The sequence below is a fragment of the Mustela nigripes genome, chromosome 4 (assembly GCF_022355385.1).
Source record: "Mustela nigripes isolate SB6536 chromosome 4, MUSNIG.SB6536, whole genome shotgun sequence".
Classification (NCBI taxonomy): domain Eukaryota; kingdom Metazoa; phylum Chordata; class Mammalia; order Carnivora; family Mustelidae; genus Mustela; species Mustela nigripes.
This window is the reverse complement of record NC_081560.1, coordinates 115,339,532-115,367,421: the sequence shown is the minus strand read 5'-3', so window position 1 is coordinate 115,367,421 and position 27,890 is coordinate 115,339,532. Positions and strand designations below refer to the sequence as shown.

General features: G+C 40.9%; 1 protein-coding gene across 7 annotated transcripts in view; it reads left to right on the top strand.

Annotated features, from left to right (window-relative positions):
• The window catches only part of RYR2 (ryanodine receptor 2), a 739,709-nt gene that overhangs the window by 666,078 nt on the left and 45,741 nt on the right, over window positions 1-27,890 (top strand). For 3 of the 7 annotated variants that reach the window (XM_059397365.1, XM_059397364.1, XM_059397361.1), the window contains 6 exons: window positions 7,522-7,554; window positions 8,823-8,903; window positions 9,660-9,748; window positions 11,277-11,405; window positions 23,794-23,898; window positions 26,453-26,534. In XM_059397365.1, the coding sequence (XP_059253348.1) occupies window positions 7,522-7,554; window positions 8,823-8,903; window positions 9,660-9,748; window positions 11,277-11,405; window positions 23,794-23,898; window positions 26,453-26,534 (519 nt within the window). Of the gene's footprint in view, window positions 1-837; window positions 856-7,521; window positions 7,555-8,822; window positions 8,904-9,659; window positions 9,749-11,276; window positions 11,406-23,793; window positions 23,899-26,452; window positions 26,535-27,890 lie in introns of all 7 variants that reach the window. The other 4 variants (XM_059397366.1, XM_059397362.1, XM_059397367.1 and 1 more) reach the window with 2 other exon arrangements.

Genomic DNA, 27,890 nt, shown 5'->3' with positions numbered 1-27,890 from the left:
CTATTCTTTAAAAATTTTCATTTATGTGTATTGTAATGCTGCTACTACTAATGCCACTTTGTTTTCTGCTTGACATATGAATGTATAGATTCAATCATCAACTATCAGTCCTACCGCTACCTAATTGTGTTAGTTAACTTTAAGAAAAATTGCCAGCAGCCCTCTAAACTTACTTAAATTTTCCGAAATGACTATCCAGCCAAATGTCTTCATTATTAAGGGTTGTGTCAACAATTATATAACACCCAGCCTGAGGGCCCCATCTTGAGAACTCTTGAGTCCTTACAAATCTCAGAGCCCATTACCTGCCTGCCTCTGGGGTCTCCAGGAAGCCCTGGGCATTTTCCTTTAGCTGTAAAGTGCCTGAAAATGAATGAATTCTCTCTCCAAAGTCTGGCTTCCCTGTCTTGGAATTAGAAATCAATTTCATTTTTCCCTACAGTTATTACTTAATGTTCCAGAGGCAGTCCCATTAATCATTCTTCATCATTGTTCATATCGGCTCCCACGCGGAAACAGTGGCCCCCCGCAGGCTTAGCTTACCGGGTCTCCTGTCCTTTGTCAGCCAGATACGGATTGGAATTAACATTCCTGAGTCCTAAATCAGAAATCACTTGGTGAGAATGACCATTCTGACGTGAGAATTAGTCACATCTCTCAATATGAAATTGATTTGATTGGTTTATTCTTTTCAACACACAAAATTGCCCAAACCGATTAACACTTTTTCTATTTTACTTCCTTACAAACAGCAAAACAAAAACCAACATTTCAACTTCTTTTTTTTCCCCATTTCCTTTTCTTTCAACTATAAATGTACTTTCTTCCCTTCCTCAGTCATCACACATGAGCGTGGTAATTATTACAAATGATCTGCCTTTTCTTTATTTGCTCCTTCATTTGTCTTTAGCTTTGTGTATAGTCTTGACAGTGACAATTTTTTGTGCATTTTTTCCTTTTATAGATTGTTTAACGAATAGATTATTTCATTTCCATCATTATGCATCCTTTTATTTTAAAACCCATACATCAAGCTTTCCTTATTTTTTTCTTTCCATGAGGATGTGCAGTTATTAACATATTAGACATGGAGGGGCAAGAAGCATTTCAGTTACATTTTTTGGATTTGTTTTGTTCCATGTCTTTCATTTTGAAGAAAATTCTGGTGGACCCAATGTTTGCAATCGTTGTCTAAAGGAATGAATCATAGATGTGTAGTCTCCCTGTGGCGTTTCTGTCTTGGACATACTGTGGCTTTATGGCTGTACCAGTGGGTGCATGGGAAAATCAGTGGTTATCAGGGTGGTGGGGGGCTGTGACTGGCTGAGTCTCCTCTTGGCCAGGAGGCTCTGCCAGTTGCTTTCCAAATATTGAGAGATCTGCAGTTTTTACTCTATTCCCTTGAAAACATCACACGTTAAAGACCTTCTTAACATAAAAACTTTTTCATCCTTGGGACTGAATTCGAAGAGCAGTAGAAACAGTTGCAAACTAATGTAGTAACACAGATAGTAGTTTCTAAAAGACGTGATATCCTATGGTAATAAACAAGGGGTGAGATTTCTGAAAAGTACCTAGTACATCAGCAAGATCAAATCGTGCTCTCTGAACACTCAGTCTTGCTTTTATCAAGAGGCCGATTGAGAAAACAATGGTAATTCAGTCGTTCTACGAATAATATACTACTTTCCAAATTGAGAACACTTAGAGCAACTCTGCCTTTTGGCACATTTTAAAAAAATTTCTGTGACATGTCCATTCTTTTGTTTAAGGTCTACAGAAGTTAAGAAAAGTTTATACCCTCATAGGGGAAGGAAAATCGATCATTCCTCCCGGAATCCATAGAGAAGGTTGAAAAAAATCTCAATCTGTTTGAGGCCCAAACACTATAAACTCAGCATGGAGAAAAATAATCGGACACTCTAACTTTTCTCCAACCTAACCAGCTGTCTCTATTAGGCCAGATCTCTTCCTGATGATGAGAAAATAACCATAAATTGCATAGCCTTGGAAAATATTTAATTTACATGTACCTTTTTGATACCTACAACCACCAGTGAGATCTTGTCCCCGTTTTATAGATAAAGACGCTGAATGGTGGGAAGTGTACAAGGCTTGTCCAGTCTCACACAGTGAAATGGCAGGGTAAAGACTGAACTGCAGACCTTCAGCCTCCCACGGTTACCAGTTTCATGAGACAGTCCCTTCCTCCACCTTTTACCTCCCGGGGGCTTATTTTGTACTTACCATATTGGTTAGGTGGTATTTTTTGCTTTTTTACTTATTGCTCATTCCTCCCTTCAAAGACACTAATCTACTGCCAATTTTTGCACTTAATGTTGAAGTTGTAAAGTCACTTTGGAACTTTGTATGGTTAAACGTGATACTCCTAATTTTGTATTGAGATACCCTTGGGGAATACGTGCCTTTCTAAGGTTTGTACGTGAGGATTTCAGTCTAATGATTGAACACTCCTTTTTCCACGGCTGTTACCATCATGTATGTTTGCGAGTATTAATATCCCTTCTTCCTAAATTTCTCCCATTTCTACAAAGCCTGACCTCCCACTTGTTTAATAAAACAAAAACAAAAACAAAACCGAAAACCAGTTTTCCATGGCAGGTGTGTTTAGTAGACTTGTGATGTGCTCAGTGTTGTCCTCTCTGTATACTTTTTAGCCCTGTGTGTTTTCCTTTAACATATAAGGAAGTTCAAAACCAAAAACCTATATGAATATTTAATATTTCATTCCATCCTTGGATTTTTTTTTTCTCAGAACCATTAATCCTCATTACAAAGTCATTATGAGCTTGAAAGTGCAATTTTTCTTCTTTCAAACTTCTTGGAATGTAGTAGGAGAGATCTTATTTTATTTTTTGATCTTTTTGTGGTGGTCCTAGACTTCATCAGCAAGATGAACTCTTGAAGCGGATCTCATTCCGCAGAAATTGTTTGATTTTTAAAAATTGTGTACAAAGCATTAACTACCAATTAACCTTTCTAAATTTCCATCTGTATCTGATAATGTGCTGAATTGAGGTTCTTACTAGGCATGTTTATAGTGACCTCATCAAGTTTGTATGAAGTTGCAGCAAAAGAATTAATTATTCATTTATTCATTATTAATCAAAACAATAATCAACACAATCTCTCAATATTGGCTATCCTAATTTTTAGTTAGTAGTTACTTAGTACTTTAATTATTTATTGGCTGTCTCTCACCCCAGATTTGCAGAGTCTGACACTAGTTCAGCTTACCCTCTGAGTTCTGACTACACTGCTCTACCCTTCCTCTAGGTCAAGTTTCTTTTCAAGAAAAGCCTGTGATGTTAGTTCGTGGCACTAAAGAGATTTTCCTAACATCCCTGCCCAGTTTTTAAACAGTAAAGCACTGATCGAAATTTGAGTGCTGTTATGTGCTAGACACTGTCCTAGGCATCTGAGTGCTTTATGGGCTCAGCGTTGTGTAGACAGTCTTGGAAACAAATAATTTTGTGTGTATGAGTGGACTGAGTTGAAGAACTTAGCTGCCAGGCTCACGCGGTAAGGATCTCGGTAGAGGTAACAGATGGCCTGAAGTAGGTGTTTACCTGGTAAATAAGGAAGGCAAAGGAAGACATTTCAGTGGAAGGGAGCCGCACACGCAGGGCTTAAGGTACAAGGTATGACAAGGAACGTCACTGGCCTAATATGGCTGGAGAGAAATGAACAGACTAGAAGAGAAAGATAGTTCGTGGGACACTGTGAAAGCCTTTTGTGCCATGCGGAGGAATTCCGTGCTTTCTTTTTGAGGACACGGACAGTCATTATGTAAGTAACATGTCCGTAGTATTCCATGTTCCTAGCATCCACTGTTCCGACCAGTGACATTCAAGTGTGTGATTGACTCATTCCTCAGCTAGCATGCTAAGTAGACCCTGAGTCTTGCAAAGATAGCGGGGAGCAGCATGATTTCCTTCATGGAAGTTGGGAGCTCTGAGATTATTATGTTTAATGATAGAGTGAGGAAATTTTTGAGAGTCTGTTTTTCATAATTACTGTTAGAGGAACCCATCTGTTTCGTGGGAGAGTGTTGCAATTAGATTGCCTACCAGTACTGTGGGCAGTGCCGTGTACGATGAATCCCGCAGGCCGAAGGCAGGGAGATCTATCAGGGTGTCGGTGGATGGAATGGGTGAAGAACGGTAAGGATTCTGGTTGGAGGAATGGGAACTGAAAGGCAGTAAGAGGTTATAAGAGAAATAATCTGCAAATCCCATTTGAAAGCAAAAGAATGTCTTCCTCCGTAGCTGACAGGTCCTTTAATTCTGTTATCCATGGGACATACCTAATTTATCTCGCATAGTGGTCGTTTTTGCTGTCTTGGATCTGAAAGAATGAAGAGTACATTTTATGCACTGGTGTCAAGTCGAGTGCACGGCGTATGTGGATTGATTAGTTACTACATCCACAACCCACTGGAAGTCTGTGTTTTAGAAACCTAGGTTTTTTGAACCTATGACTTCATGTCATTGAAATGTCACTTTGATTCCTATTGTGTGTTGCATATCTCAACGCAATTGTACTTGCTCAAACCAATTTTATTGTCCCAACAACCCTATAAAGTAGTTAGCTCTGGAGATTGTTAATTGCCATATCTGAATGATGAAACTAAGGCTCAGAAAGGTGAACAGATTTTCCCAAGGCCATATAGCCTGAAGATGGTTTTCCTTGGGTTCTAAAATTGATAAAAACAAGTAGGAGTTCACAATTTTAACTAACATAGGGTCCATGTAGTCAGTGATTGTTAGCTAAAGATCTTATTGATTACTGATGTGAGCTTTAGGAAGTGTAGAAACTAGAGCATACTGGACTCAGACCATATGATATTGAAATGACCTGTTCATTGCCTGTCTTTTCCATTAGACCATAAACTTCAGGTTCAGGCTTGTGTCTATCACTCCTTATGTGCCCAGGACCTCACAAGGTGCCTAGTGTATAGATGACACTTAATGAATGTTTTTTGAAATTTACTAGACTCAAACCCTTAACTAGCCAGTAGCTAGTCCTAGCCAGGACCTTCGTCAAGTTACTTAACTGCTCATTTGTTTACTGAACTGCAAGATGGGATTTGTGTAACCCGTTTCATAGAATTATTGCAAACCTGAGATGAAATGATGAGAGAATATATCTAGCACAATGCCTAGCACACTGTGGTCACTAACTAAACATTACTTGTGAATCCATTTAAAAAACTGTATCCTTTGTCAGTTGAGTGGTAGTATAATTTAAGCAGCCAGTTAAACCATTTAAGCAGTGACAGTAAAATGCCCACATGGAGTCAAATACCTGACTTTTCAGTATTTAAAAATATTTTTATCTTAATCTTTCAGTTTTGCCATTGTACAAAATAGATATTTGAGTCCTCTGAAGATCAGTGATCAAAACTATTTCTTCCATGGTTTTGTCAGGGTGGAGGGCAGTGGGGAAGCACTCTTGAGTTCTAGTTAACAAGCTTTTGTAGGGAGTTCTTTGATGCAGCCAATCTTCTATTTCATGTTATTCACCATTTTAGCTTTCCATTATTGGAGATGCTGCCATGAAAAGACCTTATAACAAAGAGGATCTGAGTCTTCTAGTCTATTTATCCTAATTAAGTTGTTTTTATATAGGTAGTCTTTTCATTCATCACATTCATTTTTTAAATAATTATTGATAACTTTTAGCAATGAATAACGATTAAACTCAGCCTCTCTAGGTCACAGCATTGAGCTGTGTCCATGGAGGTTTTAGGTAACCAATAAAACAAACACTTAAGCAACTCCTTATGTACTTTTCAATTAATTAGATAAACCAATTAGTGAGTAGAACAGTGACCTTTAAAAATAATAGATTTTTGAGGGGCTGTTGGGTGGCTCAGTTGGTTGAGCATCCAATGCTTGGTTTCATCTCAGGTCGTGGTCTCATGGGTTGTAATATCAAGTCCCACATTGGACTTCGCACTCGGTGGGGAGTCTGCTTGAAGATCCTCTCCCTGTGGCCCTCCCCTCAGTTGCTCTCTCTCTCAAATAAAAAAAATCTTTAAAAAAAAAATGAAAGTGATTAGATTTTTAAAATAGGAACTTATTTTACTGGTAGCTTGAATAAAGAAAGTCTACTAATATTATTTCCAAGTGAAAATTATGTTTTTGCAAATATTTTGGCCCACTATAATTGGCTTTTCAGAAAAATTGAACACATTTAATAATTAAAATCACCATATTCATCACCTAGGCATGTTGTTCCCATCTTTATTTAGTGTTCTTGCCACTGCTACTAATAATTGTAACCTTTCCACAATTTCTAAAAATGCTTCCACAAATTAGAAAGAGCCAATGAGGTTAGTGCACATGTTCTCATTTCACAGATGAGGACAGTAGGGAACACACAACCATCTCATCACCAGCAACAGTATTGAAATTACTCCCCTTTATTATGGTATTAGAAATCATAAGCCCCTTATAATGAAAAATGAAACCAAAGGAATGCCCTTTACCATATTTGCATTTGACCGTCATGTACCAATTACAAAATATTTTAAGAATGTCAGAGCACTTTCAACTGCATTTTACTCCATTTCGTTTTATTACTAATCTCGGTTTCCATCTTACAATGGAATTTCTTTTGCACACATCACAAAATAGACGGTTGGTCCTGTACCTTCTGCAGACATAAAGCCATCATCCATCTCTGTTACTGTACCACTTACATGCAGCATGGGGAATGGCAGCATTTTAATCAGATCGTAATGTGTCCGTTAGGCAAGAGCACCCCAGTTTATACCTTGTATCCCCTGATGGTAAATAAAGGCTTGGCCGCCCCCTCCCACTCTCCTCTTCCCATTGTTCTGCTGTGTTCAGCGTGTTCCTCTGTAAGTGAAGTTACTTGTATGTGTTTTGGTATGTCATGAAACTTCTGTGCATGCCGACAGTGAATACAGCCTTACGTCATAAATCAGTGTGCATGGTGCAGAGCATTTCTAGGAACATAAGTAGTCGATATATTTTTTTCGTTGTTAACCTTTCTGAGGACTTTCTTTCAAGGGTTACTTATTCCACATTGAGTATATGCAGTTTTCTAGAACAAAGACCATTTTAGATGGGCTCGCAAGGAGAGAGTCAATAAGTCTGTGTAAATAGCTCATCATATTTTGGTTTAAATGTTATGTTAAAGACTCTTCTGATTGAAATAGTTCACAGAGAGATACAGAGTAGCATCCGGGAAGAGTTCCCTTTATTAGCCTAGACTGTTCTCCCTTTCTTTGCTACCCGCCATGAATGTAGACACTGAGGAATGGGCTTATCAGCCATGGACTGAGAATCGCAGCAATGCGCACTTGAACTTGAACTTGCCACACAACTATCTGTATGCATGGTGATTTTAGTTTGGTCACCAAATATCATATCTTGCAGGGAAACCAGGACAGTGATTTTATGTACTTTTTTTAATGTTTATATTAGTTTTCAAAATGGTTTTGCTTCCTAACCCTCCCATTATACGAAGCCTCTCACTTTGAAAGTCACAGACTACAGACTGGTAAGTCCATCAGCTCTCTGTCCTTATAATCATTCATAATTTTAGTTAAAGTAAACACATGGTCATTGCATAGTTTTCTTTCTTGGCCCAAAGTATTTCCAGTCTGAAAAGTTATTATCATTTTTTTTCAAAGACATAAGTACATCCATCCACTTGCCAAACAACATTTTTGTGTCATTTTAATTTCTGAACAACACATTTAGATGCCAGAACGTACACTCATAACGTTGACAGTTTTTCCACTGACACTCTATGCTTTTGAAATCAACTTTCATTTGTGTGGTGCCGTTTTTCCGTTTGTTGCTTTTTTGTGTTTTCGCTTTCAGAGTGACTTGTGATCAAGATACATTTTGATTGAAATGTAGGTAAAATACCTGAACCCTTTTCTGAGGTGTCATGCTTGCCCCATAGAGAGAGTTGTTTTTTTGTTTTGTTTTGTTCTGTTTTGTTTTTTGAAAGGTGAACGATTTATACCATCTGAACAGAAACCAGATTACTTTTGTTTTGTTTTTAAATGATGCTTCTGTAGCTCTGAGCTAGCCTTCTTTTCACCTTTCCTGCTTAGTTTCACTCACAGAGCATGAGCCAAAGTCTTTCTTTTGGTTTGATACTTAAAATAGGTCTGTTCGCTGGTTCTCTCCTCTGCAAGTAATGCTCCAACCAATGACGTCTCTGTATCAGATTTTTGAAGCTTTTACTTTTTTTAAATCCATAGGCAAGCTAATGAGACCATTAGTTGAAATGAATTAAACAGTTTCTAGTCATTTAAAATTCTTTTGTTATTTACAATTTCTGTTAATTATTCTTTAAATAAAAGAAACTCTTGGTCCTGTCTTCCTTGTGCATTGAATGCCTTTGCATTGAATCACTTGGTCTTACTCTGGGAACAAAGGAGACTTAACTTAGGTGTTTTTAAGAGATGTAGAGATCATTCCTAGAAGCACCTTATCCCCCCAAAAAAGAAAAGAAAAGAAGAAACATTTAAACCTTCAGGTTGTTTCTAAAATGTTGCCAAACCCATGCTGCTACTTTTAACAGAGAGAAACTTGAGTTTTAAGATTCAAATGTTCTTTTCTGACAAAGAAAAAGTACATCTATCTGCCAAGCGCATGATCGAATGAGCTTCAGATAGAACATTGGCTATGATTTGTGACTGTTTTTGGTTCAGAACAATGCTAGATCAACCTGCAAGTTTTATGGAGGTGGGGAGAAGGGGAGGGACAGGCCAGGGTAGTTGATCATGTCTGATTTCTCTGGATTTTCTGCAGGAGAAAAGGTTCTCCAGGACGACGAATTCACTTGCGACCTCTTTCGCTTCCTACAACTGCTCTGTGAGGGACACAACTCAGGTGTGTGAGACCCCAGGCTATGGGATGGTACCAAGGAATCAGAATTTTGAAATCAGTCAGCAGGCAGCCCTGAGCCTTCTTCAGTATGCTTAGTACATGCACGGTGACCTTTTGTGTATTGCATTCCTACTTGCAAAGTCCTTTGCTAGCCACTTCGCTTAATTTCCATCAGTTGTTCTGTTGAAGAAGACAGGTGGAAAAAAGAGATGCATGAGATAGATAGCTAAAGAGAAATACAGGGCTTTATTTCTTTTATACATCTTCTCTTTAACTGGGGCATCTACTTCATTGTATTTGTATTTTCCTTTGTGGTTGATATAATTTGCTTTCTCGCAAGTTGAGATAACTAGCTCTCTCCCAGACTCTGTAGGAAGCAGGAACTGTATCTTAATTTTATCTTTGTTTCCCAGCACTGAGAACAGTACTGAGGGACAAAGGATAACTGAATACATAATTTAATTACTCCATCCCAAAGGATGGAACTCCTTCCGGTGATTCACATGCCCAGAGCTCTAGACTTAGGGATCAGGAAACAGAGTTAGCCACCTTGTAGACCAAAAATTGAATATTGATAGTCTGTGAAACACCTCGATGGGTTGGGATGCCCACGTAAAACACTCTTCTTGAATAAAGCAAGCACCATTCTTAGCCACGATGATTTTGCTGGAGACATCATTTGGTTTTGGAGTTCCTCAAATAACTCATTTTAAACTGTTGGGGAGGGAAGCTTTAGTAACATCTTTTGATCTTATGTAGATTTTCAAAATTATCTGAGAACTCAGACTGGCAATAATACGACTGTGAACATAATCATCTCGACCGTAGACTACCTCCTGAGAGTCCAGGTGCGTTGCCTTCTGAAGGGAAGAAATGGAAGGGCGGGGTAGTTGAAATGACGGGGCAGAGCTCCTAAACTGTCGTGTTGTAATGTGCTCTGATGGATGACTAGACAAAAATTTTGGAGATATTTTGTCCTTGATCATAGCCTTTCACCAAGTCCTAGGGTGAAACTGCTCCTTTTGTCTTTGCCTCTGATCCTGGCTCCTCTTTGCGTCATTATTTCCTTTCTATAAGTGGGAATCTTTCCCCCCCATAGTTTTCAGCTTGATGGCATTTCAAATTCATTTTCATTTTGCAAAGTACTTACATGCTCTGCTCCTTCTGCTACAGTTCATAGATAAATGGAGGAAGAGTATTTGAAACATTTTCAAAAGTGAGAAGGAAAGGCTTTCAGAATATCTACAATACACTTAAATTTAACAGGTGTTATTTTCAGCTATCCTGAAATGTGAATTAATTTTAAAATTCAGCTTAACACTCCACCACTTAAAAATCTTCCTGATATTATAATAATCTTTCACACGTTAATAGACTGAATCTGAAGGCATAGGCTCCTAAGTAATGGGAGCACTGTACAAATTTTATTTCCCTCATCTTATTTATAAGGCTGGCCTGATAGAGTCGTGCAAAACCTGCACATTCAAACTTTCAGTATCTCCCTGAATCTTTTGAGTGTGGAAAAGCACTGTGTGTGTGTGTGTGTGTGTGTGTGTGTGCATATATACATATATATTTACCTAAAGCTTCCATTTTGGAAGCAAATTACAAAAGAAATATATTGCTGAAAACATATTGGTGATGTTTAAAATCATATCTCAAAACCCAAATGTAGTCTGCGTGCTAGACGACAGTGCGTTACTCCTTTAGCCAACTAAAATTCCTTCCAATGTAAGTTATTGTTGAAAACATCCTGTTTAGAAAGGTTGATCTTGTTTATGGTTGTGTCAGTGTTTGTTTTTTTAAAATTTTTTTAAAGATTTTCTTTATTTATTTGGCAGACAGAGATCAGAAGTAGGCAGAGAGGCAGGAAGAGAGAGAGGAGGAAGCAGGCTCCCTGCTGAGCAGAGAGCCCGATATGAGGCTGGATCTCAGGACCCTGAGATAGTGACCTGAGCCGAAGGCAGAGGCTTTAACCCACTGACTGAGCCACCCAGGCGCCCTGGTAGTGTCAGTGTTTTTAATAGACTAATCAGTTTCTTGAGGGGCATTTACAGGAACAAGGAACATTTGGGAGTTCTCGTGAGGAAACATTATGGGCTTTGTTGGAGAAAAGGCCCTGATGTCTGTAACCCAAAAAACATCCATGACTTGTCTAATTTTTGTGTTTATGTAGTCAACATTTAGCTTTGCTCAGTGGATGAATATATGTTGATCTTATGAATCCTTATGTTTGTGAGATTCAAGATCATCAGAGACAGTCATTTTTAAAGCTAAGTTTTCTGCTTCTTCTCTCCAACTGCTATTTCTGTCTAGGGAGGACAGGTCAGTGGTAGCTTGAGGTTGTATCTTAATCCTATCACCCCTCTTTTCCAGGAATCCATTAGCGATTTCTACTGGTATTACTCTGGGAAAGATGTTATTGATGAACAAGGACAACGGAATTTCTCCAAAGCAATTCAAGTAGCAAAGCAAGTCTTTAACACTCTCACAGAGTATATTCAGGTAAACATTTAAATATTTCTGCCTTTAATGAATAAAAATAAAAAAGGGTCAACTGGTTACCTTTGAATTTCTTTGGAATTCTTCGAAAATGCAAGATGCCTACTTTCCTACAATGGCCCACATTTCCTGTGAACATTTCGTATAGATTTTTAGTCAATGACAATTAAATACCAGGTTGAGATGTGATTTTATATGGACTGAATTTGCTTTACTGTTTGGCAGATGGAGATATTACTGATTCCTTTGAGACATGAACAAGAAGGTTGACTCTCGTATATCTCTAGAGCCTGGAATATGTATTAAGCACTCAGTAAATATTAAAGAAAGGAAGGAGAAAAAAAGAAGAAGGGAAAGTGAAAGGACAGAACACTAACTTACTCTGTATTGTGTTCCAGTAAAAGCAAGGATTTTCATAGAAACTTTATATAAAAGAGAATAGTGAAACTTCATGTTAGAACACATACGTGTGTGGGTATACATACACTCACATACATATAAAATCGTATAGTAATGTATATTTCAGGTATAATTGCAATAACCATGAAGAAAGTATCTTTTTTTTTTTTTTAACATCAATTTGTTTTATATTTTCTTTAGGCTAAACTGCTAGACTTAACCTGTAGATTTTTTAAAGATTTTTTAAAGATTTTATTTATTTATTTTTTTTTTTTTTTAAAGATTTTATTTATTTATTTGACAGAGAGAGATTACAAGTAGGCAGAGAGGCAGGCAGAGAGAGAGGAGGAAGCAGGCTCCCTGCTGAGCAGAGAGCCCGATGTGGGACTCGATCCCAGGACCCCGAGATCATGACCTGAGCCGAAGGCAGCGGCTTAACCCACTGAGCCACCCAGGCGCCCCAAGATTTTTTAAAGATTTTATTAAATTCTGTTTTTTTCAACATGTGAAGCTTTGGTATTTGCTAGGGGACTGTCAGCCGTCTTTGTTTTCTGTCTCCGTGGCCAGTATCTCTCTGAATCAGTCAGTCAGTGTGTTTGAAGTGCCATCTGCTAGGGAGAAGACAGGAGAGATACGTTTAGTTAGTTTCATTAGACTTAAACGAATCGTGCAGCAGGAAGAGGACCTAAAGCAGGAAGTTAAAATAGCAGGTGGTCCCCCAGGGCCTAGCATAGGTGCAGGTGTTACAGGATGAACATGCATGGCCAGGGGAGGGTGATGCAGGGGAGGGTCTGCAGAAGTGGGGGGTGAGAGGGAATGACCCCTCCTCTCCTCCGGCTCCTTCTCTCCTCTCTAGTCATACCTGGGAAGGATCTCACTTTCTGTAGTCTCTCCCTGGGAGGGAAAGAGGACCCTTATCACAGCATTTCACAATGGAAAAGACACACTCGATCATTCTGAGAATTTTTCTTTAAGTCAAATAAAAGTGAAAATTTAAATCTGTTTTGGTCCGGTCACATTCCTCTTTCCTTGTCTTGACTGGCTTCTATTGCTGCTTTTGTCTTCTCAAGTGTCTTGTAAGGTATAGCCATAGCATTCTGTGTGGATTCTCTTGTTTAAGTAATAGAATTGTCCAATGACATTAGGAAGCCAGTGAATTCTATAGAAAGCTGATAAAATGGTTTCTGTATCACATATGGAACTTAAATGCCTTTCTCAGTGCACAGCGAGCATTTCCTGGTTCTTAAAATAGGTGAGATTCCTAAATTTATATAAAACTAGGAGAATCCATTAACCTCTCACTATGTGCAAAACAATTTTTTTATTGGGATATACTTGACAAAATATTGTATCAGTTTTAGATATAAACATAATGATTTGATATCTGTATATATAGCAAAATGATCACCAAACTAAGTCTAGTTAACATCTGTCACTATACATAGCTACAGTTTCTTATGAGTAGGAAATTTAGGATTTGCTCTTTCAGCTCTTGCAACTTTCAAATATGTAATACAGTGTTATTAACTGTTGTCACCATGTTGTATGTTACATTCCCTAGACTTATTTATTTTATAACTGAAAGTTTATACCTCCTGACCCCTTTGCCCATTTCATGCCCCCCCAGCTCAGAAAACTGGCAGTCTATTCTGTATGTTTATGAACTTTTTCATTTGTTTGTTTGTTTAGAGTCTACATTTAAGTGAGATCATACAGTAATTGTCTTTCTTTGTCTGACTTATTTCGCTGAGCATAATACCCTCAAGGTCCATCCATGTTACAAGTGTCAAGTTTCTTTTTTTATGGCTCAGTAATACTCCTATAGGTGTGTGTGTGTGTGTGTGTGTGTGTGTGTGTGTGTGTGTATCACGTTTTCTTCATCCATTCATCCATCAGTAGACCCTTAGGTTATTATCGTATCTTAGCTACTATAAGTAAAGCTGCAATGAACGTAGAATTGCGTGTATTTTTTTGAGTTAATGTTTTCATTTTCTTCAGATACCTGTAAATGGAATGGCTGGATCATTTGGTAGTTTCATTTTTTTTTTTAAGAACTTCCATACTGTTTTCTGCAGTGACTATAACAATTTACATTCCCAATAACAGTGCACAAGGAGTCCCTTTTCTCCACATGATTGCCAGTGCTCGTTATTTTATATATACATGTGTATGTATATGAAATATATGTAAATATTTATATATGTATATATAAAAGCATGTATATTTATAATAGCCATCCTAAAAGGTATGAGGTGATATCCCGTTAGGATTTTGATTTGCATTTCCCTGATGTTGAGTGATTTTGAATATCTTTTCATGTGCCTCTTGGCCATCTGGATATCTTTTTTAGGAAAATGTTTATTCAGGTCCTCTGCTCACTTTTTAATCAGGTTTTTTTTTTTTTTTTTTTTTTTGCTGTTTAGTTGTATGAGTTCTTATATACTTCGGATATTAATTCTTTATTAGCTACATGATTTACCTGTATTTTGTCTCATTCAGTAGGTTGCCTTTTCATTTTGTTGATGGTTTCCTTTGCTGTGCAGCAGGCTTTCAGTTTGATACAGTCCTACTTGTTTGTTTCTGCTTTTGTGGCCTTTATTTTTGGTGTCAAATTAAAAAAAAAAAATTATCGCTAAGACTTACGTCAAGGAACTTACCACTGTATTTTTTTTAAAAAGCTTTATGGCTTTCAGATCTTACATTCAAGTCCTTAATACACTGTTTTGTTTTAAGATTTTATTTCTTTCTTTGACAGACAGAGATCACAAGTAGGCAGAGAGGCAGGCTGAGAGAGAGGGGGAAGCAGGCTCCCTGCTGAGCAGAGAGCCCAATGCGGGGCTCGATCCCAGGACCCTGAGATCATTACCTGAGCTGAAGGAAGAGGTTTAACCCACTGAGCCACCTAGGCGCCCCTCAAGTCTTTAATACATTTTAAGTTAATTTTTGTAGATGGTGTAACATAGGGGTCCAGTTTCATTCTTGCGTATGTGGTTTATGTTGTTTTACCAACACAGTTTATGGAAGAGACCATCCTTTCCCATTGCATGTTCTTGGTTTTTTGGTCATAAGTTGATTGACTACAGATGTATGTATTTCCTGATTCTCTTCTGTTCTGTTGATCTGGAGGTCTGTTCTTATGCCAGTTCAATCCTGCTTTCATTACTGTAGCTTCACAGTATAGTTTGAAATCAGGGAACATTGTACCTCCAGATTTCACAGGATTGCTTTGGCTATTCAGGATCTTTTGTGGTTTTATGCAAATTTTAGGATTATTTGTTCTATTCTGTGAAAGATGCCATTGGAGTTTTGAGAGGCATTGCATTGAATCAATAGATTGCTTTGGGTCGTTTGGCCATTTCAATAATATATATTCTTTCAGTGCAGGAGTGTGGGATATCGTTGCATTTGTTTGTATCTTCTCCAGTTTCAACAGGGCCTTATAGTTATCCCTGTACAAGACTTTTACCTCCTTGATTAAATCTGTCCCTGGTATTTTAATCTTTTGATGCAATTGTATGTGGGATTGCTGCCCTAATTTCTCTTTTGGATAGGTTATTATTAGTTGATAACAATACAACAGATTTCTCTATATTGATTTTGTATCCTACATCTTTTTTTTTTTTTTTAAAGATTTTATTTATTTATTTGACAGACAGAGATCACAAGTAGGCAAGGAAGGCAGGTGGCAGAGAGAGAGGAGGAAGCAGGCTCCTCGATGAGCAGGGAGCCCGATGCAGGGCTCGATCCCAGGACCCTGGAATCATGACCTGAGCCAAAGGCAGAGGCTTAACCCACTGAGCCACCCAGGCGCCCCTGTATCCTACATCTTAATTGAATTATTAGTTCTCACCATTTGTCAGTGGAGTGTGTTTTAGGATTTTCTATATACAGTATCCTGTCCTCATGTAAATAAAAATAGTTTTACTTCTTTCTTTCCAATTTGTTTGTTTTTTATTTCCCTTACCTAATGGCTCTGGCTAAGACTTCCAGTACTACATTGAATAAAAATGTGGTCCCACTTGTTTGTCTTTGCTTTTGCAAAATTCACTTTTGGAAGGAGTGGGCATCCTTGACTTATTCCTGATCTTAGAGAAGTTTCTGCTGAAAAAATTTGCCAGTAGTTTTATGGGAATTTCCTTGGATGTAACAAGTTGTTTTTTCTCTTGATGCTCTTAAAAGTCTCTTCTTGGCTTTAACTTTTGATATTGTAACTATTGTGTGCTTTGGTCTCTTTTGGTTCTTCTTAATGGGTTACTTTCCCCAGGCTAAGGAAGTTTTCAGCCATCTTCTCTGGAAGGAAGTTTTCTGTCACTTTATTTTCTCCTTCTGGGGCCTTTGTAATGTGAATGTTAGTTGGCTTGGTATTATCCCTGAAGTCCCTTAAGCTACCTTCACTTTTTTTTCATTTTTTGCTGCTGTGACTGGGTGAGGTCTACTGCTCTGTCTTTAAATTCACGGATCTTCTCTTCAGCTCCATCTTGTCTCTACTGAACCTCCTCGCCTATGTTTTTCAGTTCAGTTGTATTTTTCAGCTCTTTGGAATTTTCTTATATTTCCTTTCTTTATTGCATTTCTCACTTTTTTTTATCCATTTTTACCCTGAGTTGGGGCAGCATTTTTATGATTTCCTTTGTACTCCATATTGTTTGGTTAATATTTTTTCCCTGAGGTTTCATCTTGTTCTTTCATTTAGAACATACTCCTCTGTTTCTTCATTCTTCTTGACTTTCTGTATGGGTTTCTGTGCATTAAACAAAACAGCTACCCCTCTCAGTCTGGAAGGAGTGGCCTCCTGTAGATGAGCTTTACTGGTCAGGCCTTGGCTGTGTCTCAAACCCTCATGATTGCCCAGGCAGTGTATTTTATTTTTAACGACTGACAGTAGCTGAAGGAGGCCCGGGCCAGTCAGTGACCCAAAAGGGAAGAAGAGCTTAGCACCTAGATTCAGGCTGACTGGGAACGCTAGATCCTCAGGCAGCAGCTTTTTCAAAAATGCAAATGTATACAGTCATGTGGGTTGGCAAGCCTTAACCCTGTTGGCCCCAGAACAAGATGATCTGGGGGTGTCCCATGGGCAGCAGTTATAAAGATCAGGGCTCCAGATGAGTGTGCGTGTTCCTTTCTGGGAGACAGCGGGGAGCTGTAGCAAGGCAAGGGGCGGAAGGGATGATAATGGCATCCCGCAGCCCATGTTCCTGAGAATACCTTCATGGCTCCTGGTGGTGGCAGCCCATGTTCCTGAGAATACCTTCATGGCTCCTGGTGGTGTGCCCCACCTGAAGCTTGTCCCCGTGACACAAGCTCCGGGAGTAGCAAGGAGGCCTCTTTCATGGAAAGACAAGGGGTATGTTCCTGTCTGCCCCCCATGCAGTGCCCTGGAGTTGGTAGCCTGCCGAGAGCTGTTTCTCTGCTTGGTTGCAGTCCACTGGGACCCAGTGTAAGGGCCTATTTAGCCGGAGCGGCCCCACCTCGGTTGAATAGCCATTTTGTTGTTTATGTAGTAAAACTTAAATTGACCCTGTCCCCCCTCCAGGGGAACTTATTTAAAAGCAAGTCCGGGAAACCAACCCAGGTAACAGCCCAGATACAAGGGTGGGTCAGGCCAGGGGGAGACATCCAATCAGTGGGGCGCATACAGTCTCCTAGATACCAAGGAGTGTGGTCCCTGCCTTTTGGGCACCAGTTCTCACCAAGGGGATAGACTAGTGCAAATGTCTACTATGGGGTGAATTGTAGTTCAGTTGGCCACCTGTGTGTGGCCAGGCTCAACCACATGGCCTTCGATCTATAAAAGTTAGTCTGGGGGCGCCTGGGTGGCTCAGTGGGTTAAGCCACTGCCTTCAGCTCAGGTCATGATCTCAGGGTCCTGGGATCGAGTCCCGCATCGGGCTCTCTGCTCACCAGGGGGCCTGCTTCCTTCTCTCTCTCTCTGCCTGCCTCTCAGTGTACTTGTAATTTCTCTCTGTCAAATAAATAAATAAAATCTTTAAAAAAAAAAAAAAAAAGTTAGTCTGTGAGGCAGGGAGGCGTCGTCGTCGTCCTCTCTGTAAGGGGCGGCCCCGACCGGTCTGTTGGACCGTGGGTCTGATTCTTGATGCTTGGCACGAAATAAAGCTTTGCTTGACCTTCGCTTTGTATCAGTCTCGCTCCTTTGACCATGGACCCATTATTGGGGGACCCGACACCAGGAACCCAAGCCACCCTGCTCCCCAGAGCCAGGTGATCCAGGGGTGCTCCCTGGCAGCATTCATGCAAACCAGGGTACCCGACAGAGAAATGAGGCGCATATGAGATCTCCCCTCCGACAGATGCTGGCGATCTGCAATTTGGCAGAAGGAGGGTGGAAAGATAAAGCTCCCTCCAAGGTCTCAGGAGGAAGGTACAGTCAGTCCACCTTTAGCTCATTAATGAGAAGCCTGCCCCTGGGGCTACAACTCTGTTGATATGCTAATAGGCCTCTTTCACAAATAGAGGGAGCTCCTGGGTCTATGCAGCTTGCTGTGCCCTGGGGGGTGTTCATTTTTAAGAACTCTGACCTCATCCTTTATAACCCTGCGGGCCTCTCAGTTTAAGCCTCGCTGGCCCCCTGAGCCAGGCGCTGTAGAGGTGTTCCCTGTTGGCAGCCACAAAAATCAGGGAAGAGTATAAGCATCTCTCGGCAAGATACCAGTTTGCAGGAGCGAGGGGGAAGGAGAGCACAAAGACTGCTGTGCCGCCTTCCTTCCCTGAGCGCAGCTCCACAGGCCCCTGGAAGTGTGTCACCCGGGAAGCCTGCGCCCAGGCAGAAGCGCCTACACAACCACACAGGCCTCTTCTCGGAGACACCGGGGTGTGTTTCTAGCTGCTCTCGGTGCGGTATGCTGCGGGCAGTGGTCGGCGAAGAGCTCCTCTCTGCTCCTTACAGCCGCATGGCAGCCGGGGTCGCAAGTCCTCCAGATGTGGGTGGAAGGTCCCCTCCCGGAGATATGGGTGCTCCTGACCACAGCAGAGGGACAGTGCGAAGACGGCAGTCCGTGGCTGGAGTGGAAACATGGTACACACTGGGGGGGGGGGGGGGGGGGGAGAAGAAGAAGAAGAAATTAAAAGGACAAGAAGAAAAAAGATGGTTCCCCCCCCCCCCCACTACCACCAAACTGGCTTTCATCAAGCCCTGGGAGAGCAGGGATGAGCGAGCCCACAGACTGGAGAATAGAGATGGTGCCGCTAGTGTTAGTGAGGCCGAGGAGAAATGGGAATATGGCAGCCTCCTTCCCTGGAGAGATCCCAGTCGGCCCTTGCCCCTGGGCCCCATGTTTTGGAATGAGGAAATGAGTCTCTTTTACATGAAGTCAGGGTGCTTTATGAGGGCTGCTTCTGTGCTGGGCCCTGGGAAGGGTGAGTCTACTCAGACGTACTTTACCAGCTTTTCTTTCCTTAGTTTACCACAGCCCCATAGGTCTTGTGGGTGGGACTCCCACTGGTCTTAAAAGCCAAATGTTTTGAGGGCTCATTTCTCAGGTACTGGTATTTATAGTAGGGGTGCCCAGTGTATGGTGCAAAGCTCTTTGCTCCTCAGGGAGAAACTCTGGGGTTTGAGTTTTCTTGCAGTTGTGGGGTATCATACATGGAGTGGAGTTTATGGCAAGACTGCTCAGCCTTTCCTGCTTGCTTGCATATGCTTTCTGTCTCAGTTGGAGACAAGTAGGAAGGGGTTAGTCCACCAATTGTAGATTTTTTTGTCCCAAAGAAATTGTTCTATACATCGCTATAGATTTGTTGTCTCCATGGGAGGAGGTGAGTTCAGGACCCTCCTATGTCATCATCTTGAACTGGAACCCTAAACTTTATTCTCACTTGTCCACGTAACAGAGAACATTCTATATGAGCATCCAAGGGATAAAGTAGCTTGGCTTATTATGGCTTGTTCATTTTTTTTTTTTTAAGATTTTAAAAATCGGGGTGTCTGGGTGACTCAGCCATTAAGCGTCTGCCTTTGGCTCAGGTCATGATCCCAGGGTTCTGGGATCAAGCCCCACATTGGGCTTCCTGCTCGGTTGGGAGCCTGGTTCTCCCTCTCCCACTCCCCCTGCTTGTGTTCCCTCTCTTGCTTTCTCTCTCTGTCAAATAAAAACTAAATAAATAAATCTTAAAAAAAAAAAAATTTTTTTTTAATTTATTTATTTGAGAAAGAGAGCAGGAGCAGGGTGGGAGAAGCAGATGCCCCACTGAGCAGGGAGCCCAATGTAGGGGAATCCCTCAGACCCTGGAATCATGACCTGAGCTAAAGGCAGACACTAAACTGACTGAGCCACCCAGGCACCCCATGTCTTACACATTTTTTAACTTGTTACTCCTAGTTTATATGGCATTTTAAAAATAATTTCTGAAATATATATGTGAATAAAAATTATTTCATTTACAATTTTAGATATATAGAAAAGTTGCAAAGAAAATGTAGAGAAAGTCTCTGTGTAAGATTCACCCAGATCCCCCTAACATTTTATGTGATTATGACACATTTACCAAAAGCAAGAAATAGAATCTTCTGATCTAAATTACAGACTTTACCAGTTTTTCCACGAATGTCCTTTTTCTGTTCCAGGAACCAGTCCAAGCCACCACATTGAATTTAATGAAATATATTTCGAAGAAGCTTGTGTTAGCACCGTATTTACTGACAGTTGTTAATTCTGTGACTAAAAAGTCATCATTAGCTTCATTATTTTGGACTGCCTTTTAGATTACCATATTGCATATTGCTTTTGGTTCAAATTTTTGCTAACGATAGAGACTTACTTAAGAGGAAGATTCAAAACCAGTGAAATCAAGGTAATCATCTCTAGGATTCCACTGAAGTTTTAATAAGGCGGGAAGCACAAGAATTGCTTGGATGAGAGGACATCATATTGTCTGAATACCTCGAGTAAGACGGCAAAATAATTGGTGAGAAAAAAAGTTTTAGGTGTTATTGCCAGAAGTTCAGTCTGAAAGTAAGACCAACCCACTCTCTGTCAGTCAGTGAAGATTTTACACGAGGCAGGCACTGAGGAGATGCAAGAAATAAGAATGTCCCACAGTGGGTGAGGTGCGTGCCCGATTTGGATTTGTTATCACTTCCTAGAAGTACATGGCCTACGGTTGAGCAGGTCCTAGAAAGTAGTGTAAATTCTGGATGTTTCCACTTTAGAAGAAAAAACGGGTCCGTTGGTCTCACGTCTGCCACTCTGTCACATCAGGTTGCAAAAATAACTCTTGGTCACCTAGAGTTTGCAGAAGACCTTAGTCCCTTGCCATATAATATTTTAACTTTTGTTTAAAATACTGAATACCCCATGAAGAAATTTTTTCCTGACTTGAGGAAAAGTCAAGATTATTTTCTTTGAAATGGCATTTAGTTTTATTTTATTTTTACATATTTGTTTATTGAAGTAATCTCTACATGCAAGGTGGGGCTCGAACTCACGATGCGGAGATCAAGAGTTGTGTGCTCCTCTGACTGAGCCAGCCCAGCGCCCCAGAAATGGCCTTTTAGTGTTCCCGTAGTGGCCTCTGGCACTTGGCACCCTCGCAGGTTTTTACAACGTGAAGCACCGAGAAGATGCTTGACTTGAGCCCCGGGGAAATCCTAAAGCTCCACTGCTTCGAAACCGGAGTTGTAGGAGATGGCCAGGCCAGAAGTACAGTCAAGTCCCCCTAGCCTGGTGCCTGGCCCTAGCCTGGCCCAAATGTATCAAGCTGCAAGTTAAAATAACCTGACCTCTCCTCACCACTTTCTCTCACACTTGTTCTGTGGGCAGCTGTTGTGGTGGTGGTGGTGGTTTTTTTAAGCTTTATGGTTTTAGATTTTGCATTGAGGTCTATAATACTTTTTTTTTTAAAGTTTTTATTTATTTATTTGACAGAGAGAGAGACAGTGAGAGAGGGAACACAAGCAGGGGGAGTGGGAGAGGGAGAAGCAGGCTTCCCGCTGAGCAGGGAGCCTGATGTGGGGCTGGATCCCAGGACCCTGGAATCAAGACCTGAGCCAAAGGCAGATGCTTAACAACTGAGCCACCCAGAGGCCCTCTGTGGGCCTTTTCTTTTCTTTTTTCTTTCCTTCCTTTAAGATTTTATTTACTTATTTGACAGAGAGAGAGATCTTAAGTAGGCAGAGAGGTATGCACAGAGAGAGGGGGAAACAGGTTCCTTGCTGAGTAGAGAGCCTGATGTGGGGCTCAATCTCAGGGCCCTGAGACCATGACCTGAGCTGAAGGCAGAGGCTTCACCCACTGAGCCACCCAGGTACCCCTTGTGGGCCATGTCTTGACCACTCTTTGAACGGGTCTTGTGCACTGGCCACTCTCAGACACTTCATCATGGGAAGAGCCCCACTCGGTCCCAGCACAGGGGTACACTAAACTCTTATGTGGAATCTCCCCTCCCCCTTGGGGCTGGACATGCCTCTGACATGAGGGTGGGCGGCCTGGTGTATGATCCACGCTTCTCTTCTGTCCACCCACAGGATTCTTTACTTCCTCCTCCTTACCCCCCTTCCCCTTAGCCCCTGGTATCCTTAGGGGTGGACTGCACCAGTGCCCGGAAGAAGCGTTGGGGATGGGAGTGGGGGTTGATGGTGGAGAAGGTCTCCTTCCTCCCAGGGCATGTGTAATTCAGGACTGCACAGCGGAGCTGGGTCTGTGGCATATTGCATTCTTTCTCTGATGAGTGGCCTTGGCCCGCCCATGCCTCTTCTCCCACCCAGACCCTGTGCATCCTGTGGCCTCTGTCCGTCCACCTTGGAATCACATCACCCTTTCAGACAGTGTCGTTGGGCAAGATTCCATAGTCTTGCAGGAGTCTGTCTGAGAAACACGTATCTTTTTTGGTTATTCGGTGCCTTTCATACTTTCTAATACCCAGCTTCAGGAGACGGATGCCAAGCACTCCGGATGGCTCTCTCGAAGGCTCCTTGCTCACTTGGTATAAAGGATTCAGTGTCTCCCCTCTTCCGTCACAGCAGGAGTGGAAGGTGGAGATGCCGAGCACATGGGGAACTCTCCAAAGTCTCACTTTTCACTTTCATCTTCTTTATATCCTTGAAGTGGCAAGAGCTATTTGGTCTCCCCCTTTGCACATACTGAGTCTGGCACCTTGCTTTTGAAGCAGGGAGGTACTTACTGTCTTTTACCATCAGCTTTAGGACAAAAGAGAAGCTGAACACAGGACAAAGTTCCAATTGAACATCTTCTCAGTATCTTCAATGTGCTTATCTCTTCCGGTCACTTGTTCCTAGAGTAAACATGTTTTAATGTTCTCTCAAATTTATACTCCTTAAGAGTCATTTGCCGAAAGGAATGAGTGAATTGGAAGTTAAGAACTGTGTTGTATGTATATTTTTTGTTTTTTAATAAAATCCCTGTCATTTATTTCCCTGGTCGATGTAGGTATGTATGCAAAATTTAGTGACTATAGTATTTTTCCTTGGAAAATAAAAATAGAAATGGTCTGCCTTCAAGCACTCTGCCTGCTACAATGTGTCCTCTCCAGTGTAACCTAAAGATCACTTCTGAAGTGTGAGCCAAGAGAGCGAAGTTAGGTTCCAATTGCCCTGAATTCTGGGTTCGTGAAGTTAATCACCAAGTAATAATCTTTTAAAATTCAGTGGTTGTAAGATTGGTAAAACAGCTGTACACTTAAGAAATCGTTGAAGAGGACTTTTCCCTTGATATGAATGCTTTGTCCAAGTTACTATTTAGCAATAAGAAGTAATTGCCTCTTATCATAAGCTTCATCTCAGATCCTACAGCAGAGAGTAATGACCAATTGATGTGCCTTAATAACCAAAACTGTATCCAACCCTCTAACCCCTCCTTTTTTTGTTATTAAGCATACAGAAAGAACATGAAAATCCTTGAGAAACTGTTTTTAGTTACATGTGAATGCTAAGTTGATTTTGTCCTTGCTCATTAGTGGACAGCTTATTTTGGCCATTAAGTCATTGAGAATGATTGCTATCCATCTGTTTCCGGTCCAGGGTCCTTGCACCGGGAATCAGCAGAGCTTGGCCCACAGCAGGCTGTGGGATGCAGTTGTGGGCTTTCTTCACGTATTTGCCCACATGCAGATGAAGCTGTCTCAGGTAAATCCTCCATCCTAAATGACAAAGACTGTAATCACTGGCAAATTCAACATGCTTACTTTTGTTTGAATATGATCTTTCTTGAATCACTTCTTTATACATCTTTTACTCTCTACATATTTCTTAAAGATTTTATTTATTTTAGAGAGAATGGTGTGGCAGGAGTGGGAGCAGAGGGAGAGGGAGAGAGAGATTCGCAAGCAGACTCCATGCTGAGTGCATGAGCCCAACATGGGGCTGGATCTCATGACCCTTGAGATCACGACCTCAGCCGTAATCAAGATTCAGATGCTTAACCAACTGAGCCACCCCAGCACCCCTCTGTTACTCTATATTTTAAAAAGTTTTTAATTCAAGTATTTTATGCAAACTAAGAATAAGTGGGAGCCATTATTCAAATTGGAGAACAAAAGATACTAAGGAGTTGAATTTAATAGAGAAATAACACAGTGTAGTCCCCAAACATTGTACATTTTACAGTTCTTCATAGACCCATACACCTCTTAGTGATTATTGACTAGAATTTTCCTCCTCCATCCTGGTGACTGAAAAAGGATTTGTAACCTGCAAATCCCTTATTAAAGAGAAACAGTCTTCTTACTGAGTCATGAATGAGCAGCTGTTCTCAGTAGACGAGACACTTATCAACAGGACATTTAATTTTGCGGAAGTCAGAGAAAAACTTCGTAAGGATAAGCACATAAAGAACAGATTTACAGAAAAGAGTAAATAAGTCTCTTGGATGCAGTGAACTTTGATGACGGGTCCTGAGATCTGACTGCCCGTCAGGGTCTGGGTGTTTGCCCCGTGTCAGGTAGAGGAAAGACGGCAGGATTTAAGGCCAGAGCATTGGCAGTCCTGCCCAGTGTTTTCATTCACATGTCCCTGCAGTATGCCTGCACCAGCTCCCTTTCCTCCTGTGAAGTAGGGACAATTGCACACACCACCCCCCACCCCCAACCCGTGGCTACAAGCAGGAGCCTATTGTTAAAGCAGGCCTTGGTGAAAGTGGTGAGGACAGGTTTTCATCAGTAATAACTGTCACAGTAGGGAAATGTACAGAGGTGAGTGGGTGTTTTAAAGGGAGAATGAGGCACCAGGCATGGGGGGGTGGGGCCAGTAGAGGTAGGAAGGGAGAGATCACAAAGGGTTGGTCAGTGTAGATCTGATTAGGCCAGCTGTGTCCACAGGTTGGCAATTACTGAAGTTCTGCTCCTACCCTCATACAGAGACGGGAGAGGAGACTGGTCCCCCAGTGTCAGCAGGCACACAGGACAATTTTTTGTTTGTTTTTTTTTAACAGCCTTGAGTTTCCCCAGTCAGTCCCTCTAAGGTGGGCTAAGGCCACCCTAGGGGATGCAGCCTTAAGCTGGTAGAAACGCTATCAGTATTTGTTCAAGTCTTTGAGCCCCAGATTACACCCTGGTTGAAAAGAGGACTCAGAAGAGCCTGGCTTGAGTTTTGTCAACATCTAATTATTGGTGACTTCTACCAAATAAGGAAATAACATGATTCTTTCATCTAATCACAAGTGGCATTTTAGTGAATAAAGAAAACCAACATGAACCAAATTGATACACTTTCAAGGGAGTTCTCATTCTAGTGTAGTTCCATCATTTTATTAACACGTGATGCTACCTAGTAGTCGTTTAGTTTGTAGACCTAGCCAAGGGAACACTATTTAGAAAGTCTCATTTTTCCAGCCTTATATTTAGCAAAACCTAAATGAATAAAATGACTGCCTCGTATAATTATTTAAAAAGAAAGAAAGCATAGTTTCAAATTAAAAGAAAATTTGGTGAGTCATAATGTCATAATGTTGATGTAAGTACATTCTGTGTTTCAAGATGCGGAATCTAAGCAGTTGAGGTTCGGACACAACGTATCCTTGTAAAAGAATTTTTTTCGTGGCAAAAAAATCAAAAGCAAACACAAACAAACAAAAAACCCAGAAAATCTTAACCAGAGAAATATCAGGGTGTTGAATAAAATTGGTAAATAAGATACATTATACATTATTTGTATAGGTGTTACTTGGTTATATTTTTGTTAGATTGATGTAAATTTACATCATATCACTGTTTCGCCCATTTTTCCTGAATAAGTTAATTCTTACAAAACACATAGCATTTTTGTGTAATAAGTTAGGAAGAGGGAAAAACAAATTCAGTCTTCAAGTAAAAGAAAGACGTCCGACGTGTGGAGGTACCTGAGTTTTGCACGCTGTTGGAGAATCTGCTGCTGCTTTCATCCTTCTGTTAGACTTATTCATTGTCCTCACACATACTTAAATGAGATACAATCAGTAGTAAATACTAATTCTGAAGTATACCTCTTTGCAATAAGCTACATACTTACACTTGGCCTTTCTTTTATTTTATGATCCCAAAAAGTGTTTACGATGGGTGAAGCAGAGTACTCTTTGTGAGAATAAGTATGCCCTTCCTGCTACATAATTTTCTCATATTATCTCAAATGCAGAAATATGCTATGATTTTATATATATGATGCATTATATGTTCTATGTTAATATAACCTGTGTTAATGTTTTCAGGATTCCAGTCAAATTGAGCTCTTAAAAGAATTAATGGATCTTCAGAAGGATATGGTGGTCATGTTGCTGTCCATGTTAGAAGGTAATCTTGATTTATATTTTCAAGTACCCATTATTCTTTTATTTCAAGGATCAATAGGTGCTTGCTTGTGAAGTCTGCCTGCCACAGAGAATAAAATATCAACACTGAGATATGACAGATAACCGTGGATTTATCGCCAGCTTTATTACTGTTTTCTCCAAGTTATCTTTTTAAAAAGAGCTATCTTGCTTATCTCAGTTTATGTAGCAGTGGGATGAAACCAGTAGTAATGTTTAGGGACACTTCTTCTAAAGAATACACTCTCCAGACATAGTACATAACGATTTTATTCATTTGTTAGTCTTTGATCAGTGACTAACTGATCAGTGACTGTGATCAGGACTATGGGCATTTGAATAACTCCAGCTGTTTAAACCACTGCATTGAGCTGGCTGCACTGTGACTCTCGGGGGTTATTCACATCCTGCAGAAGGAGGAGACAGAGGCCATCGGCCGCACAGCAGCCACTGGTGGCAGTCTCGTGCTCCCGCCAGGTGCCTCCCTCAGCACTCATCTCTGTCTTTTCTCTTTCCAACTTGTCTTTCTCTGCTACTGCATTTCTCTTCTATATCACGCGGTAATAATAAGCACGGTGGCCAAGAGCTGGGGTTCAAATCCCCAGTTCCCTACTTCCTAGCGACTAGTGCAACCCTTGCACTAGTTCCTTCTCCACTCCCTCCCCTGTGAAATGGAGGTGATGACAGAGGGAATGTGAGAAGTCTGTGATACCACGTGAACAGGACCAAAGCCATTAAAAAACCGTTTGTTTTTGTTGCCTATTCTTCTTTCTTGAATCCCTGCTAATTTTTCCTCTGGTTCTTAGTCTGTTGTGCTTTGCATAACTGCAGGAGGCATGCGGTGTGCTAGAACTTCAAAGACGCAGAAACCTTAGGTGGTAGTCATTATATAGCCTCTGAGTGCAGGACGCTTTACCATGACATCACATCAAATTTTAGTCTGGACGGCAGTAATGACAAGCAGAATAACAGTAGATGCAGCAGTGATTGCTCCCGTGACAACATAAATTCACCCACTATCACATATCAGCTCATCTAATCCTCATGCCAGGGTGACGAGTTTGATAGTATCATTATCGTTATTTAGCACATGAGGAAACTGAGGCACCGACATCTGCCCAGTTGCTCAGCCAGTAGATGGCGGAGCCTGGATTCAAATCCAACAGTGCGGCTCCCAAACCCACGCTCATAACCACCGTGTTTACTGCGGCACGAGGGGACGCCAGCAGACCTCACCACATGTCTTTGTTCTGTTTCTGTCTTGATGTTACACTGCACATTCTGTTCGAGGAATAAGAGCGTTCTGTGACTCTATAATTTAGGATACTATCTAATTTTC